Source organism: Morus notabilis, unplaced genomic scaffold (assembly GCF_000414095.1).
Source record: "Morus notabilis unplaced genomic scaffold, ASM41409v2 Scaffold899, whole genome shotgun sequence".
Taxonomy (NCBI): domain Eukaryota; kingdom Viridiplantae; phylum Streptophyta; class Magnoliopsida; order Rosales; family Moraceae; genus Morus; species Morus notabilis.
The window spans coordinates 95,031-112,263 of record NW_010359473.1 but is presented as its reverse complement, the minus strand read 5'-3'; the positions used below and the strand labels follow the sequence as shown (position 1 = coordinate 112,263).

General features: G+C 33.8%; 3 protein-coding genes across 3 annotated transcripts; 2 read left to right on the top strand and 1 right to left on the bottom strand.

Moving 5' to 3' along the window:
• The first annotated feature begins 2,253 nt into the window (after positions 1–2,253).
• Positions 2,254–5,975, top strand: LOC21387785 (ATP-dependent Clp protease adapter protein CLPS1, chloroplastic). Its single transcript, XM_010094469.2, has 3 exons — positions 2,254–2,562; positions 4,831–4,978; positions 5,543–5,975. Exons 1-3 carry the CDS (start codon positions 2,496–2,498, stop codon positions 5,802–5,804), a joined length of 477 nt encoding a protein of 158 aa, XP_010092771.1. The 5' UTR covers positions 2,254–2,495; the 3' UTR covers positions 5,805–5,975.
• A 970-nt stretch (positions 5,976–6,945) lies between these two features.
• LOC21387784 (putative pentatricopeptide repeat-containing protein At1g53330) lies at positions 6,946–8,422 on the bottom strand. Its single transcript, XM_010094468.2, has one exon. It carries the CDS (start codon positions 8,335–8,337, stop codon positions 6,946–6,948), a length of 1,392 nt encoding a protein of 463 aa, XP_010092770.1. The 5' UTR covers positions 8,338–8,422.
• Positions 8,423–14,856: 6,434 nt separating this feature from the next.
• On the top strand, positions 14,857–16,844 carry LOC21387783 (protein ASPARTIC PROTEASE IN GUARD CELL 1). Its single transcript, XM_010094467.2, has one exon. The coding sequence runs from the start codon at positions 14,903–14,905 to the stop codon at positions 16,385–16,387; it is 1,485 nt and encodes a 494-aa protein (XP_010092769.1). The 5' UTR covers positions 14,857–14,902; the 3' UTR covers positions 16,388–16,844.
• The last annotated feature ends 389 nt before the right edge of the window (positions 16,845–17,233 follow it).

The following is a 17,233-nucleotide window of genomic DNA, read 5'->3' as shown; positions in this document are numbered from 1 at the left end:
TAAAAAATAGGCCAATATGAAAAGTTTAAGAAAATATATAGGTCAACTTTTAGATATAGAAATTAATAGGTCATAACTTATCAAGTTATGGTTCATAACCAGACAAGTTATGGACAAAAATGGATAATAACTTGAAAAGTTATGGTTCGTAATCAGACAAGTTATGGACAAAAACAGTAATTTGACCTATTTATTAATTTATGTAAACTATTGGCCTATTAATTTTAATTCATCTCAAGTCTTGGCCTATTTCTCTCTTTCTCCCAAAAGTTAATTACATAATACATGAAAAAATTTGATATCTTATTGAACCTCAACAAAATTTTTAGAATATTACAAAAATAACAAAAATGACTGTAATTATCAAAATGAGTCACATTTTGTACTATATAATAATATAGTCATAACTGATATCAAATTTTGTTATTATTCGTGTCATATTCTAAAAGTTTTGCTACATTAAAACTTCACTTTATGTGTAAAGAGGCCCTAATTCTAAGATCAATCTTTAACGAGCTTACGTAAGTACTATGAAACTTCTCTCCGCACTCAGCTCAAATTCACCATTAGCAACACCATCAGCATTGGCACATTTGGCATTGCTTTCGTTTTTGCTATTAAATAGTAAAGAAAAGAAATAAAAGTTGTCACATTTTAGTTAATTGTTTGAACTATATTTTTCAAAAAGCTTAAAAGAAATAAAAATATTGAATTGTAAAACTATGATATTGCCTTTTTCCATTGAGATGTGAATATTTATATAAAAATTACAAGATGAGATTGGGTAGGTTTTCCAACCTAATTCAAATCAAAGAATCTTCCTAAACTAGATAATTGCACTTTTTACAATTTAAATAAAGATAAAATATAATCTAGGAAACTAATAATTTAGTAAATATAAAATTTAAATTTCCCTTATACGCCCCCGCACGATGGAGCGTAGGAAGCGAGTCCAATCTTCTCCTGAAGAAGAAGAAATCGCATGCTAGGGAGAGGCGATTTCTCAAAATACCTTGAAGCAATTAAAATTTTGAGAAAATAGTAAGTGTTGTTTTAGATATATATCAAGTGTTGTTTTAGATATAATTTAACTAAAAGGTTAAATAAAAAAAATTAAAATGTTTAAATAAATATTCCAACTAAACAAATATTTTGATTTCATAATGTTTTAAATTGTATTTAAGAAAGAGAGGGAAGAAAATCTCAGTATTTTTAAAAAAAATAATAATTGTTTTAGTTTAAGTATGATTTTATAAACAAAAAAGGTATTTTAGATATTTGCATAACATAGGCCTATTGAAATAGTATTTAGACAAAACACTCAAAACACTCTCATGCTTTGTGTTTCGTATTTTATTTTTATTTTTATTTTTATGGTACGGGTGTAGCTGTTGTCCAACTTCAAAATATTTTGTGATCAATGGTAGTACTAGACTCCCCTTTAAGACACCTTCTAACTTCTCCTTACTTTACTTTCTTTCTGCGTTGGCACCGTAATAGACGAACATAACAAGTTGGGCGAATACGAACGCACAGGGTAAAATTATTTTGGTTACTTTACTCTTGTAGATTTCCATACGAGAGACTTGCATGTTTTATTAATATATAATTTTTAGGAATTAGTGCAACAAGCGGTACTATTTTTTTGATGAATGTTCTATTTTTTATGATTTTTTTTATTTTTCGTCTTTAAAAAATATAATAAAATAAAAATTAGATAAAAAAATAATAAAATTTTGCAGACACAATCCTTACATTTTTCTAGGCACGCCAGAAAAACATGGCTACCAGAAATGGTAAACAAAATATTAAAACATTGTCAAAAAGCCCCTGCCCACGTAGTGGGGCATACAAGGGCCACCTTAGGGGCCGGGATGGGTCTAAAATTTACATTTTTATTTATATTTTGTATTCTAAAATTAATATATGATTTTTAGAAATTAATGCCACATGTAGCACCATTTTTTAATGAATATTCTATTTTTTATGATTTTCTTTATTTTTCGTCTTTAAAAAATGTAATAAAATAAAATTGACGTAAAAAAATAATGAAATTTTACAGACACGATCCTTACATTTTTCTAGGCATGTAAGAAAACAATGGCCTCAAAAAATGGCAAAAATAAGTAAAATACTGTCAAGTTGGCCGGCGTACCCAAAAAATAACCTTTTTCTTTGACGAAACTCTTTCAAGAGTAAAGGGCAGCAAGCAAGCAAAAAAAAAAAAAAAAAAAAAAAAAAAAAAAAAAAAAAAAAAAATCTTGTAAATTGCGACTGAAAATGTCTTACCACCACAAGATTTTTATTTTTAAGGAAAAACAGAAAACACAGTAGAGAGTTAAACTGACTGACTCAGTAGCCAAATTATAAATTAAAAAAAAAAAAATCTCAGTAGCCAAATTTGGTAATTGGTAAGAGAGAGAAGTAAGAGAGAAAGGTGTGGCTTTGGTTTTCTGGGTTTCAATTGGTGGTAGCAGAGAGAGAGAGAGAGAGTCATGGCAACTGCGATACGCGGTCGAGTCCCTCTTTCTCCCAATCACGCTTTCAATCCTCCCAAATCAGGTATGTTTTCCTTTTTCTTAGGATTCTGTCAACAGATTTAAGTACTGAAGGTCTATAAATTATTGTATCTTGTGATTGTTTAATTACTTATCATTCGGTATTGTGATTATTGGGTAATTCTGTTTGTAATTTGGGTTCTAAATGAACTCGCTGTGCTTTGTTGATATAATTGTAGAACAAGGATTCTTATTTCTCAGAGAATTTTCTGCAACTATAAATTAAAAAAAAAAAAAAAAAAAAAACAGTGAAAAATAGTATTAGACGAAATATTGAAAGAGTTCAAGTTTTCTCTTTGATAGCAGTATGTAAAATCTCTAAATTAAAATGGGGGTCATTATAGCAAACAAATGGGCATCATTTAAATTTGCTAATTAATTTTTTGATTATTTTGGAATTCAGCATGTTTTAGATCCTTTAGGTGGTGAAGACTTACAAAATTCTATCATATCATGCAATTTGTGAGAAGGAATCGATTATTTATTTTTTTTGTTTATCAAATAATCATGTATACGCCCTTTGTGGTCGATCTGTCCATAGGTTTTGTAAGTTTAATTAAAAAAATAATAATAACCATATAGATAGAAATAAAAATAATGTTTCTTTGCTTATCAGATTTTAATTTAGTTTTTTCCTCCTTTTGTTGTAGATTACACAGTAAAAAAAAGTTTAAAACATTTCTGGTAAACCATCAGGCGTTTGGTTTTGTTGCATTATGTCTTTTAGATTATTTTCCTGAAAAAGCAAATCAGTGTATCAAATGCATTTGATAGAAATTCGAGGGAGAATTTTGTTTTCGTTGCTAATGGAGGCTCATGAACATTAACAAACTAGGCTCTTAAACTTCTCTCTTTGTTTGGTTATTACCAGAAATACCCTTCAAAATCATTTCTATGTTTGTGTAGTATCTTGGATCCACAGCATTTAGATCATTGCGACTAACATGTACTATAAGTCAATAACATGAGAACTGGAATTTTTCCTCCAAGTAGAATATGTTGAAGATGAATCCTTACTGTTTGTGTTCCTGACATCCCTTGCATGTTCATTACACCGAGCTTTCTTTCCTACACTTAGCAAGCATGTCATAAGAGTTCGAATGAGTGACAACACAAAGATGTACTAGAGTAACATTACATGCAAAATCATGCCTTTGCTCAAAGTTTGTTGCTTCAAAGTCATTTAAAAGTGTTGAATTTGTGGAGCGTAGTTATTTCCTTCACATATAGTCAGCACGCATATCGGCCTTAGGTATAGGTCGTGGGATTTTTTGGAAATTTTTTTTGGGCATCATAGTGAAATTTTTGCAGCAGCTAAAAGTGGATGTAGCTATCTTGTTGTTAAGGAGCAACTTCCCTGTAGGCTCGATTTGTTGGGGGGAGTGTGGGTGTGGGGTCTCCCCGACTAGATGACCTGGGCCTAAAGAAGGGCATCCCAAAAACATCTGGGTCAAAATTTGTGTGTGCTTGTTTGTTTGTTTGTTTTTGTTTTTGTTTTTTTTTTTGTTTTTGTGTTTTTATATTTTATTTTATGGAGAGGAATTCCAGAATTTTTTAGGAGAAGGAAATGGGGTTGATGGACATTTTTGAAAGGCTAAATTCTTATCCTCCTTACAGGCTTTGACGTGGGGTGGTGGGGGGAACCCCCTCCCGACTAGATGACCTGCGCCTAAAGAAGGGCATTCCAAAAACATCTGGGTCAAAATTTGTGTGTGCTTGTTTGTTTGTTTGTTTGTTTTTGTTTTTGTTTTTGTTTTTTTTTATTTTATTTTATGGAGAGGAATTCCAGAATTTTTTAGAAGGAAATGGGGTTGATGGGCATTTTTGAAAAGGCTAAATTCTTATCCTCCTTATGGGCTTCGACGTATTAGGCATTTAGAGATATTTTCTTCTATTTGACCATTTTAAATTGAAAGGATGTGATGGGAAAATAGCTAGTCTGTGTTGTTTAGACTGATTACATTCCTTTGTTTTTGAGGTTCTTTTGAGACTTTTGTCTCAGTTTTGTGTTTTGTGCTTGAGTCTTTCTTGAGGATGTGTCATGCTCTTTTCCTTGTAATTGATTAAATTATCAATGAAAGGGTGTATTAAAAAAAATAATTGTTGCTCTCAGTAGTAAAGGATTAGGGCATCTAATTCTGAACAGAAATTATTGGAGTTTAATTTAATGTATACATTCCCAATTTTTTTTATGAATGAATTGATCATTTTACGCCTTTCAAATACTTAAGTGGTCTATTTTGATTCCCTGTTTTACTGTAATTTGTCACAGGGGACAGATCCTATTTTCATAAACAATGCTCAATCCGGAACTTCTTAATGACATTATCAACCACGGCCCTCGGGAAAGGTGGCGGGTTGTTGGAGAAGCCAACCATAGAGAAAACAAAACCAGGCCGCAAGTCTGAGTTTGACAAAAGGTAGTAACTCAATAGTTTCTGGAAAAGTTTTGGGATAATCACCCCTTTGAAATTTCTGGTTTACTAATTTACTTTGGCTCCTTAGAACTATGGGAAGCCTGGATATTGTGAGCCATAACCTTGTTCTACACTAAATTTGAATTGTATTAGACCACGGTCTTTTCCAATGTCATTGTGTCTTGTCTTGTTCACGTTGGAGTTCTTGGGTTATCAGGACTCCACAATGTTAAAGTGACAATAACATTAAATATCAAACTAAGAAATCAGTTTATAATTGGAACAGGCACATTCATTGAGTCCTTTTTTGACCAATACCTTCTTCACTCTTCTGACTCCGCAATTTTGATTGGAATTTGGAAACTGGAAAGGATTGTCCATCCCTGCCGACATGATAATTAAATAACGAGTATGGATGTAATAAAGTATGCAATTGCATGTGGGAAAATAGGAAGATTAGAAGACTAGAAAATATGTCCACTGAAAGGGGATTTTCTTTTACTATTATTTTTTTTTTTTCTGTTATTTGCTGGAGAAAATTGAACTCTATGATTTCTTGGATTTCAGGAGATCAAGGAAAATGTCACCACCTTACTGCGTGCTGCTGCACAATGACAACTTCAATAAACGGGAGTATGTTGTGCAAGTTCTGATGAAAGTAATCCCTGAAATGACCCTTGACAACGCAGTTAACATCATGCAAGAGGCACATTACAATGGCATGTCAGTCGTGATTATCTGTGCGCAAGTCGACGCAGAAGAGCATTGTATGCAGTTGAGGGGTAATGGCCTCCTTAGCTCGATAGAGCCTGCAAGCGACGGTTGTTGACATTTATGTAGAATGAGTGAATCATAGGTAACAGCAGCAGCTGTTGTTCCAAGTATAGATTTATGCTTATATGTACATAACTCATAGAATTATCAATGTGAAAATGTACTTTATTACAATGTCTGCTCACTAAGATGTGCGAAGTAGCATAGTTGTGGCCCATTGTGTTTCTCCCCCTATATCTTTTTGTTTTGTTTTTGTTTTTGTTTTTGTTGTGTTTTGTCTTTCTTTTTGTTTTTTTTTTTTGTTTTTGTTTTTGTTTTTTTTTTGTTTTTGTTTTTGTTTTTTTGTTTTTTTTTTGTAAATCTTCTCTTTCTGCATTAGCTGCAGGAAAAGCAAGATATACCTTTATAAGCCTTTTTTTTCCCCCTGAAACAGATACAAATTTCATTAACGGAAAAAGTATATATTATTGGTCTTAGTTGTTTTGGTTAATACGCTTTGGTTTTAAATTGAAAAATAAGGTTTTAAAGGACTTTGGTTTGTTAATTAAGGAGGATTCATAAATGGGAACTTTCCATGATCATCCACGGATTACTTGAGTTCCAATTTGTCCCGATAAAAATGTTGCATTGGTCAAGTCTTCTTACTAACGAACCTCTACCTAAAGCTACCTTGTTTTTATTAGCATTTATTAGTTTACGTTGAAGACAGAACAAAAGGTAGAAAGCAAAATAATTGAAATTTTACTAGGACCTCTTTGTTTTTACGGTACAATAAAATTCTCCTGAAACGTAGCATGCAAATAATCAAGTGCTCATTGGAGATGTAAACACCAAATGAGCTTTACCTACTTTGGGTACCTTCAGAAACTGGGTTCAAATTAAGTATTTTTGAATCAGAATTTAAATTTTCTAAGAGAAAATACTGTAACACAACTTTTTTCAATTTAAATTTTTTAAGAGAGAAAAAACTACTTAAACCAAAATTAAGGCAGTTTGAATCCGCGTAACAAACAAGACCTTTATGTGTAGAATTTTCGGGCAATAGAAACACGAGCAAATAAATAATCAATTCTTATTCTTGTTTTCATTAGGTTTTCTCCGTTGAACTTCTTGGAGCGCCAAGACTTAAAGGTCCCAAATTATTGACACAAAACTTTTCTCCATGCAATACAATGCATGGAGATAAATGTCATAACTCACAGCACAATCAAATTATCAGCCAGCTCACAGACATTTGATAGCATATGTCTATGGCATGCCTTTAAAATTACCAAATCCCAGATATTCGCAACGACAAGATTTGCTTTTCCCAAGCTAGTCAAAACCTTCCATAACAACTCCTCATTATCTTCTTGACTCAACTCACCAACAAGTTTATGAGCACTCGCAGCAGAAGGCGCATAACCCTTGAAGACCATCTCATCTAAAATTAGTGCTGCTTCTTTAAACCTCCGACAACCACAAAACCCGTCGAAAATCGTTCGATAGGACAGCACATCAGGCTTGCAACCGCGTCTCGGTAAATCTTCAAACAAATCATTTGCCTCAACCCATTTTCCCTCCTTACATAATCCACCAATAATGATATTGTAAGTGATAATATCCGGTTTACACCCTTCCTCCACCATCTGGTTCAACATTTCGTTGGCTGCTTCAAAGTCTTTTTCCACACAAAACCCATGAATCACCGCATTGTAAGTTACGGTATCGGGTTTACAGCCAGAAACTTTCATCTCCTCCAGAATCCGAAAAGCCTCCTCTTTCCTACCAGCCTTGAAATTTGCGCTGATCAAAGTGCTGTAAACTCTGGCATCTAATTCTATTCTGTTTCTTTCCATCTCCTCCCTCAGCCGAAATGCCAAACTCAACTCGCCGGCCCTAGAAAGTTCTTTCATCAAAGAAGCATACAACGACGCATTAGGCTTAATCCCATAAACTCTAATCATATCCTCTTTCAACTTCAAAGCCTCGTCTAACTTGAAATTCGCGCAAAACCCGTGAACCAAAGTTCCGAAAGTCACGGCATTTGGACGAACACCGTTCCACCGCATTTCATCAAACACCTTCCAAGCATCATCCAAACAACCACGTTTACACCAAGCATTGATCAAAATATTATAAGTACACACATCAGGGGTAACTTTTTTGCGGAAATTTGCGTAAAACTGCATCATCTTCTCAAACTCACCGCACTTCGAAAGCGAGTCCATCACCGAATTGTAGGATTTCACGGTACGCAAAACACGAAAAAACGGCATTTCGTCGAACAATTTGAGAGCACGGTCGGGAAGACAAGCCCTGCCATAGAAAGAAATCACGTTGCAGAAGATGATCTCGTTGGGAACAAAGCGGGATTCTTTATTCAATTGACGGAGGATTTGCTCCATTTGATCGAACATTTTGGCGCGTCCGAGCTTGGTGATGATAATGTCGTAGGAGAGAAGGGAATAGCGAAATCGTTTTTGGGGTTCGGAAGATTGGATTTGGGGGTTAGGGTTTTGGAAGAGTTGGAGAGCGAGGTTTGGGTCCTTCAGGCGACGGAGGAGATTGGAAAGCCTGTAAGGCGAGATGGGTTTTAAAACAAGCATTTTCTTTCTCTGCGTTGTGTGATTTTCCTTTTCAGTTTCTCAGTCGCCAAACGGAAATCTTTTAGTCAGTCGGTTGGTTGGTATGTTTTCTACATTCCCGCCAAAATTGAATGTCGACCAATTGATCTTTAGGCCACGCTGAAAGCACAACAAGGCTGAAAGCTCAGTTAATTGATCTTTGGGAAATAGTAGAAAATAGACCAATATAAAAAGCTTAAGAAAGTATATAAGCTAATTTTTAATTATAAAAATTAATATACCATAACTTGTCAAGTTATGATTTATAACCAGATAAGTTATGAACAAACTTGTCAAGTTATGGTTCATAGTTAGACAAGTTATGGACAATTATGGACAATAACTTGTCAAGTTATGGTTCATAACCAGACAAGTTATTGACGAAAACAGTAATTTAGCCTATTTATTAACTTATGTAAACTATTGGTCTATTAATTTTAATTCATCTCAAATCTTGGCCTATTTTCTTCTTTCTCTCTTAATCTTTAGGCCAGGCTAACAACAACAACAACAACAACACAATTGATCTTTAGGCCAGGCTAACAACAACAACAACAATAATTGGTTGGAAATTTTGATTTTCATAAATTACTTTATAAATTTTTGTTTTTGTAATTTTAGTTCCTGATATTAAAATTAAACAAAGGATTTATGAAATTTAACATGATAATCACATCCCAGTCACCTAACAAGTGAAAATTTTATAAGAGAATTACTTAACTCATCTTTAATGCACGAATTTTAATTCTTATCCTTTGATTAATATCCTTTAAACTAATATAGTTGTTTGAGTTAAAAAGTATTAATCAAAGATAAAGAATAAAAATTTAGACTATGCACTCTAAAAAAATATATGTTTCCTTTTTAAAGTTGGCAATCATATAATTAATTCTGTAAAATTTAAAGTTGTTGCAACAAATCTTGTAACACTAATAATCATTAAAGTTCCCTGAGAAAGAAATGGCTAACCAAATTAATAAAACTGCGAAAACAATAAATAAATAAGAACATTAAAATTTTTACGTGGTTCGGCAAATAGATAAGCACAGGTAAATTTTTACACAATAGTTTATGCGCGTTTAGAATTCGTTTTAAAATAATTTTATTTTTTGTATAAAAATAAAAATGAAAACTTTTTCAATCTCAACAAAAATCATTTTTAAAAATGCGTTTGATAGTTTTATCAAGAGATTATTTTTAGTATAAAAAAACTCATTAATGTCTCTCTCTCTACTCGAAAGAGGAAAAAACAAAAACAAAAAATGAAAAACGACTAAAAAACTTTTTTCATTTCTCTCTCATTTTATATTAAACTAAAAAATTATTTTTATTTTTTTTTATCTTTATTACGTTAAACGTCGTTTTAAAACGTTTTATTTTTTCTTTAAAAAATGTAAAAAATAAAAACATGAACAATTCTAAACGTGAACTTTATTTTTCTAAAAATGGAAAAAGTACAACGCGACCTTGAGCTTGGATCGGTCTCGAAACCGACAGCTTGAGATAGCTCAGGACCGTTTCTTAGCTTTGGAGGAGTAGTGCGACGCGCGCAAATTGGGCTTGGCAAGGATTTTGAGTGATTCATAACCTTACTCAACCACATCCACATGTAACTCAAGTTAACTCCTAGTTGGATTATGATTGCTCCCTCTAGTTAGATGTAGAACGGAAGTGTCTATAAATAGGATATTACAAGGCTAGGAGAAGAATCAAGATTTTTGAGGGTGTCCACACACCTATCAAATATAGGCAAAGAAAAATCACAGGAAAGATGGTTGGAATGTTATTAGAAGAAGAATTATTGCATGTAATATCATTAGCATCGACAACAATTATAAAAAATTTAAAACCAAATTCCATTGTCTTTCTATGATTTTTATACAAATATTTTTCCACCACGTTATTCTAAAATGTGATTATTTTGTTTAAGAACAAAGAACTGGCAACTTATCGTGTATGTATTAGGGATTGGTATTGATTATTTCTTATTATGTTTCCTTAAAAAAATAAAAAAAAAATAAAAAAGAAAGGAGAAAAAGAAGATTCTGATCAAGATGATACTTTTTCACAACTTCTAGTTATGAATGAGAGCCAATGAGACAGGAATATGTCTAATCCTTGCTTTATTAAGTGCAACAAACTAATCACGATCCCACCAAACAGATAAAGGCCGCATTAATAAACACATGCACTTCAAAGAGACAGAACCGTATAGGCGATGAGAGTGTTGGCGCCCTAGTTGATTATTAATGATATTAATGATATGAGAAAATACAAGCGGAACTGAGAAGAAAATCAAATGATATTAATTAGCTTGTTAAAAGTTCAAATTAATTAGCAACATTTTTTTTCCTTGAGAAATAATTAGCAGCAGTTTTTGTTTAACAAAAGTTATATGTAGACCTGAGAATAAAGCATGAAGGACCTCAGATTAGCAACTCTGTGTTTAAGACTTAAACACAGAGTTGCTAATCTCAGGTCCCTCATAAATGGACTCAAAAAGCGAGAGAGAGTTAGGAGCCGTTCATCTCACTGATTCGAGTTTTGTTATCAGAAACAGTCACATCTAACTTTTTTATTATAGTAAAAAACTCTCACATAAAGTCACATCTCAACTCGAATTAAAAACTCGAATCAGCGAACTAAACGGTATGTGTAGAAATTAGTGTAAAATCCCGAGAAAAGGATTCTCCACTTACGCAACGGAAGTGAATAAAAAAATAGAAAAAAGAAATAAATTTTTATTATCTTTTGATTCACGTATAATATTGAAAAACCCTTTGATTCAATCGGAATACTAAAAAATAAGACTTTTATAAACCTATTGATTCGCTCGCGAATATCAAGAAAATATGCATCAATCATTCGTTGATTCAATAGCATACCGAGAAAATTAAAGTAGATATGTTGAGAGAATCTCAAAGCACATAATTTTATTAATCTCTCAAAGAACTAAAATAACAAACTAAGCTCTCCTATTTATAGAACACTACAATTCAAAATAGAAAAGAAAACTAATTTGAAAAGAAAATTAATTTGAAAAAAAAAGGAAACTGAAACTAATCCTATATACTCCTAATTTAAAATTCATAATAATTCAAAAATAAAACTAGAAGATAGACCTGAATACATCGGGAAACAACTAAAATAAATTTAAATTTAAATTTAAATTAAATCGGCAACTTCTATCTTCAACCCCTCGTCCCATCTCTTCACACTGCATCACCCAACTCTATTTTATAGAACTTAAAGATAGACCGATAAATTAAATAGTTGGTTATTTCTGCACTTAAATTTAAAACGGTTAAAAATTGTGTCCCTCATTCTTTGACATTACTCCCATCTCTCGGGATCAATCCCGGTAACAGCTACTTGAGTATAAGACGGCGCTGAGTGGTCTGTAAATCGAAAAAGATGAGATTCTTACGTAACTAAGGATTAGGGATAGAAACTCCTACTTTCCGTTTGATCGCTAAAGTAACTAAAGGACAAGGAGTTGTGACCCTCTATTGACCTTTAGTTATTTAACAGCTATACTTGACCGACGTTGTCTTCATACAGTAAGATTTAGATTTGATTGGATTATTAATTTATGTTGAAACAAGAAAAACACTTTTTTTTTGGTATTAAAAAAACTATGTCCTAATACCATTAATTTAATATTATTTTTGCTATAAGAATATATATACAATATATAATCATCATATACATATACATATATATATATATATATATACATTTACTTATTTATTATCAATTCAGCATGCGAACTTGAGAATGCAGTCATGCACTAAGCAACAACTAGACTGCTCAAAATAATGTCAGGAATTTATAAAATAAGTTGAAACTATAGCAAATAAATAAATAAATAAAATAAGTTGACGTGACTGTAGTGTATACTTGTGGAGTTCAATCACTAAAAAGTACCAAGCATTTTTCAAAGCGATTGAAGAGACGATTGGAGTAAGAATCAACAAACCGCACGTGAGCAGGCTATTTTATTGCACTAATAGAAACATTTTATTCTTAACTATTTAAATAATTTTTTAATGGTTAAATTTATCCATATGGGCAATAAAAATTTACAAAATGTGACTCATAATTACTCTCATGATAAATTAAATGATAAATCAAACTGTTAAAAAATTAATTTAACGGCTCAAACACAATTCTAAACAGTTGAAAAAATAATCTTCTCTAATTATTTCCATAAGAAAATTTTCTAACCCAATTACTACTTCAACTAATTATATAATTGATGTGTTTGCCTAATATGGGTGCATGTTTTTATGTTTTGTCTACCAAGTATTGGTGACTATATATTTTGAGGTAATTATATACGCCGTTCAGTTGATCAAAGTGGATTCTCAAAACAACAATAATAATAAAACCTTGAACAAAGTGGCTTGTTCAAATAATGAATTATATATGTATATTAGAGATGCCAGCTGTGCTGACCAATTAAATTAAAAACCTTTTTTCCATCAAAAAATTAAATCAATCACTTTATTGAAAATATATCAGTCCCACGATAGATAACAGTAAAATTGTTAATAAAATGTGATACTACAAGTACTTTGTGTAATTACTTCAATCATTGGCGCAGTAACACAACTTGAGGTTAAGGGAAAGGTAAATTGCAAGTGGAGTAGGCCAATTATCGTTAGTAGGCGAAGTGAAACGAATAATTTACTTTATTCGATGAGGTTAAAGCAATTGAAAAATAATATTAAAATGAAATTATTAACAAAATGACTTGTGCATTTTTTAGGTGGATGGTTCCTTTATATATATATATATATATATATATATATATAATTATTTGACCTCGTAGGATCTGGTGTGTGTTGTTCTAAACTGTAAAGAACTTTGGCTTTTAGAATTTATCTGAAATTTTTAATATGAAAACTAATTCATTTAACGGAAATTATTATGTTGTCTAATAGTATTGTGTGCATTGACTAATGATTAATGGTGATGTATTGTTGTTTTGGGACCCCATCCCATAATTTTTAAGACCTAACAACATTAAAGCTTACCTACTTTTCATCGCAGAAAATTAGTGTGGTTACTCTATATGTACTTGATAACAAAAAAATGTTATAAGAAAATTGTCACACATAACTTTATTATCTCACACACAACTATATTTATGTGTGTGTGTATATATTCTGTATGCATATATAGGGATACATACAATATACATCCATAAAGACAAATTATGTGTTGTTTAAGATCATAGCTAGGAAATTATACAAATTAGTTTTGCTAATTCTACTATATCACGAGAATCACAAGATGTTTTAATTAACAATTACTAGATGCAAAAAGAAAAGGAGATTTTTTTTTTTTGAAAACCAAATAAAGAATTAATTATCTACTTCGGACGAGATATTTAAGCTTTTATGAAAAAAGAATCTAACTATGCATTCTAAAAAAGAAAGGAAGAAAAGGAGATGGCCAGTCTCATCATGCACGTATGTGTAGATCGATACATGGATTTGCTAGAAAGGGTTAGTCTCATCCTTGTAGTTCAAGATGTTAACTATAATCATACAAACATGCATGAAATGCGTCAATCCTTGTCCCAGTCTTGACTTCAATTATTAGCACACTTTAACTTTTTGCTTTTTTTTTTTCCTTCATTGTTTTTTTCTCTGAAAATAATTTCTTCAATCTAAAATAAAGTTAGCATAATATTACTTCCACACTTTTCTAAAACATAGTAAATCACTAAAGAACAAAAGAGAAACAAAAATATCTATTTTTCAAAAAAAGAAATCAGCAGAAAAGAACGAAATTTTATTGGTGGCCGTGGCCGTGGCCCTGTCTATAATCAAAGCCCCCGGTCCAACCCGAATGACATAGATTTTTTTTTTTTATAAATTTAATAAGAAAAGTCACAATTTTTTTTTAAAAAATTAGAGTAAAAATAAATTATTAATAATCTTTTATTTTTCAGTTATTATATTTATATTAAAGTTTATATATTTTATATATTTTTTAATTTAATGTGATTTTTATTAAACTTAACGATAAAAAAAATTAAGTTACTAGTAAAACGTATCAACGAAAAAATTTCAAGTTGTTCTTTTGAAATGTAATTTGAGTGTAGTTTTTGAGTTATAACTTGAGTTGAAGTTAAAATTTAAATAAAGTTGAATAAAATTAAATAAAATTAAAACTTAAAAAAATGTGAACTTAAATAAAATTAAAATTTAAGTTGTCTTTTTTTGAGTTTTATAGAAAAAGAACATTCCCTTCATTTTTTCTTTTCATCTAATCAACAAATTTTATTAATATAAAATTTGTTTAAATATATATCAAAATCAATACAAAAATATAAATAATTTTAGTTTTTATTATATTTTATATTCCAACGTATATTTAAACCAAAAATCAATAAAATTACCAAAACACCCCTAGCACCCAAAACGTGAAGACCTCTCTCCCTGTCCTAAATAAAAAGCCAAACCCCTCACACTCCCACTTTACCACTCCATTTCTCTCCTCTTCTCCTCCCCAAAATCTCTGCTTACAAACAAAAATGGCGCTAAACCCACTCCTCTTCTCCGCCGCAATCACCATTCTCATCTTCTCCTCTTTCTCTCCCACACTCTGCCGCGACATACCAACCAACCACCACAGCACGCAGCTCCTCGACGTCTCCGCTTCTCTCAAACTCGCCCAAGACGTCCTCTCGTTCAACCCCCAATCCCTCAAACCCGCCATTATTCTCGACCAGGATGAATCCTTAATCCCCGCCATAGCCAACCACTCTCAGCCCTTCTCTCTCCCTCTCCACTCCCGCGACTCGCTCCTCAACTCCAACCACAAGGACTACCGCAGCCTTGTCCTCTCCCGACTCGACCGCGACTCCGCCCGAGTCGACTCTCTCAATCTCAAGCACCAGCTCGCTTTGAACGGTCTCAAGCGGTCGGACCTCCGGCCTACTGAGGATCAGCTTCTCCGACCGGAGGATCTCTCCACCCCAATCGTCTCCGGCACCAGCCAGGGCAGCGGGGAGTTCTTCGCCCGCATCGGAGTCGGACAGCCAGCGAAGCAATTCTACATGGTGATCGACACCGGCAGCGATGTCAACTGGCTCCAGTGCCAGCCCTGCTCCGACTGCTACTCCCAGACCGATCCGATCTTCGACCCGAGTTCATCATCTTCGTACTCCCCTCTCTCCTGCGAATCCTCCCAATGTGGCGCTCTCGAGACTTCCGGCTGCCGGTCGGGGAGATGCCTCTACCAGGTCGCCTACGGTGACGGATCCTACACCGTCGGCGATTTTGTCACCGAAACGGTGTCGTTCGGAGGCTCCGGCGGATCCGTCAGAAACCTTGCCTTGGGATGCGGGCACGACAACGAGGGTTTGTTCACGGGCTCTGCCGGTCTGGTCGGACTCGGCGGTGGTCCTCTGTCGTTGACTTCGCAGATCAAAGCGACATCGTTCTCCTACTGCTTGGTCGACCGCGACTCGTCCGCGTCGTCTGCTCTCGAGTTCAACTCGGCCTCCCCTAGCGACTCGGTTTTCGCGCAGATTCTCAAGAACGGCAAGACGAAGACGTTCTACTTCGTCGAGCTCACCGGAATGAGCGTCGGAGGAGTTACGATCTCGTTCTCGCCGTCGCAGGGGTCTGGCGAAGGGGGGTACATCGTCGACTCAGGGACGGCGGTGACTCGGTTGCGGACTCAGATCTACGAGCCGCTACGCGACGAGTTCAAGAGGGGGACTCAGGATTTACCCGCTGCAAACGGCGTTGCTTTGTTCGACACGTGCTACGACCTGTCGTCGAGGACGAGCGTACGAGTCCCGACGGTGTCGTTTTTGTTCGCCGGAGGGAAGGCGTGGCATTTGCCGGCGAAGAATTACCTCATCCCCGTCGACAACTCCGGCACTTTCTGCTTCGCATTTGCCCCAACGACGTCGTCTTTGTCCATCGTCGGCAATGTCCAACAGCAAGGGACACGTGTCAGTTATGACTTGGCGAACTCACGTGTCGGGTTCTCGCCCAACAAATGTTAGAAGAGAGAAATTGCTAAATGTGTTTATTTACGTATCTATCCCTGATAAAAATAGTAATTTCACTAAATAGGATTGGACAAGACAGTACTTTAAATGTAAAAGGTTTCTTGGACCGACTATTTACTGCTAGGTGGGTGTTTGGATAAAAGTTGGGCCCGGCTATTATAAATTATTAATTTTTAAAAAATTGCTACTAAAGTGTAAAGGTTTTTTCGGCAGGTCATAATTAATATTTAATACTCATAAATGTGTACTGTTGTGTATTTGTAAGTCAGTGGCATGTATAGTAATTTAGTTTCAACTCGAGGGTTGTAAGATTAGAGAGATGAAAGAAGAAGGAAAATCTAATTACGTAAAGGCTTGCATGTACGCCATGTGGGATAAAACGGTGGCGGTGATTTCGAATTTTGCGACTGTAAACATGGAGGTAGAATGGAAATCTTTGCTTATTATTTTATCTCCAATGTTATTTTCTTTTCTAATTCTAATTTTTTTTATAAATTTGTTTCCTTGTCCAATTCTTTTGAACATAGCATATAACATGTCTATTATTCAAGAAAATAAAGAATATATATATGTAATTCAAATTATTCGCGGGTCTTATTAGTAATTTTTAAAATTTTGATTTGGGAAATTTGGGTGGTGGTGGGGAACAGATCACGTGGACTAATCAGTGGGTTGGCGATTGGGAAGAAGACAATAATAGTAGAGGTCGGGTCTGTGTTTGTGTAGATTTCATGGTATTGGTGTGAACACAGACTTTTGTGATTGTGGTCATTTTGGGTCCCACTTTTTCTTTTGCAAGTGGGTCCTACGGTCTACCGTGATTGTCGGCATGCTTCGTGA

Bases quoted from the DNA above. Each gene is read 5' to 3' on its own strand.
- LOC21387785 (XM_010094469.2), top strand. From the start codon at position 2,496: ATGGCAACTGCGATACGCGGTCGAGTCCCTCTTTCTCCCAATCACGCT. The intron at 2,563-4,830 runs GTATGTTTTCCT...AATTTGTCACAG, and splicing joins TTTCAATCCTCCCAAATCAG to GGGACAGATCCTATTTTCAT. The intron at 4,979-5,542 runs GTAGTAACTCAA...CTTGGATTTCAG, and splicing joins AAGTCTGAGTTTGACAAAAG to GAGATCAAGGAAAATGTCAC.
- LOC21387784 (XM_010094468.2), bottom strand. From the start codon at position 8,337: ATGCTTGTTTTAAAACCCATCTCGCCTTACAGGCTTTCCAATCTCCTC.
- LOC21387783 (XM_010094467.2), top strand. From the start codon at position 14,903: ATGGCGCTAAACCCACTCCTCTTCTCCGCCGCAATCACCATTCTCATC.